The following is a 1,414-nucleotide window of genomic DNA, read 5'->3' on the forward strand; positions in this document are numbered from 1 at the left end:
ATGGTAGAATGTATGACTTATCTTGGATGTCTTCTTTTGCCACCTTGATGTCAGGGTCGGGATCGACAACATCGTCTTTACCTCCGTCTTTATTGATTTGTTTCTCCTTGGATTTAATATCTTCAAGTTTTCTCCCGCTTCTTAGCTCAACAACATTACAATGCTCCCGAGGGTTAGGCTCAGGTCTTCCAGGAAGTGTTCCCATGGGCCTTGATGAAGATGACGCCATTTGGGCAACTTGATTGTCTAGGAGCTTCAGATGTGTGTTGATTCCCTCGACTTGTTTGCGGATATCGTCTTGATCATTCTTCATCCCTCGAATCTCGTTGTTTGTTTGTCTAATATCAGCAGACAGTTGTTTCTGCATGCTTAGGAGCAATTCCTTAAGCTCATCTTTGGGTTGCGGCTGCGGTGCAAGTACGGGTTGCGCTACTTGTGGTTGATAGCGTTGCTCGTATGGTTGAAAATGTTGGGGTCTTTGGAGTATTCTTGGGGCTTGGGGTTGATTGGCCAGATTTTCTGTGTTTCCGGTGTTTTTGTAAGAAAAGTTTGGGTGATTACGCCAACCTGGATTGTATGTATTTGAGTAGGGGTTGTTCGCCACATAGTTGACATTCTCGACCTCTTGTTCTTGGGTCTGCATGGTGTAATTGTAGCTTGAGTCTTGTGGAATTGATGTCACCGCATTTGAATTCTCCAATAGAACTGTGAGTTTGGCGACTTGTGCTCGTAGGGATTGGACTTCACTTGACTCACCCTTAGACTTTATGTTTCCCCTTCGGTCGTACTCATCCATGTCATCGCCCCGATCTCTCGCCATTTCTTCAATTAATTCCTCGAGATGCTCAAAAGTGAGGTTGCGGATAGAACCTCCAGCAGCGGCATTTATCCAACGTCTTATGTCTTTCCTTAACCCTTCAACGAAGGTTGAGATTAGGTGCCTTCGATCCATGCCATGATGTGGGCACGCTCGTTGGTAACCTTTGAACCTTTGCCAAGCGTCGTAAAGACTTTCGCCGTTCTCTTGAACAAAATTATTTATTTTCACCTTGAAATTTGCCGTCTTGTGAGGCGGAAAGTACTCCTCCAAGAACTTGTGCTCCATTTGTTCCCATGTATGGATGGAATCAGGTTTTAAGTTGAATAACCATTGTTCCGCTTTATCGCCCAGGGAGTATGGGAACGCCCATAAAAAGATTGCCTCTTCAGATACGCCTTCGACAATCATTGATTTGCACATTTTCTTGAATGTTGCGAGGTGAACATTGGGATCTTCATGAGGCCATCCTCCGAAAGTTTTGCTTGCGAGCATTTGAATAAATGCTGGTTTGAGCTCAAAGTTTGTTCGATTGATCGGTGGCCTTCGGATGCATGACAGGAATTCTGTGGGTTTGGGTGAGTTGTAGTCACCGTA

The 1,414-nt window shown here is 44.8% G+C and overlaps 1 protein-coding gene across 1 annotated transcript in view; it reads left to right on the forward strand.

Moving 5' to 3' along the window:
- LOC104809177 overlaps positions 1 to 145 on the forward strand; it is a 35,467-nt gene extending 35,322 nt beyond the window's left edge. Inside the window, exon 4 of the mRNA XM_010535064.1 lies at positions 55 to 145. Coding sequence (XP_010533366.1) covers positions 55 to 145 — 91 coding nt within the window. The remainder of the gene's footprint in view (positions 1 to 54) is intronic.
- Positions 146 to 1,414: the final 1,269 nt, after the last annotated feature.

Source organism: Tarenaya hassleriana, unplaced genomic scaffold, assembly GCF_000463585.1.
Source record: "Tarenaya hassleriana unplaced genomic scaffold, ASM46358v1 Cleome157, whole genome shotgun sequence".
NCBI classification, from domain to species: domain Eukaryota; kingdom Viridiplantae; phylum Streptophyta; class Magnoliopsida; order Brassicales; family Cleomaceae; genus Tarenaya; species Tarenaya hassleriana.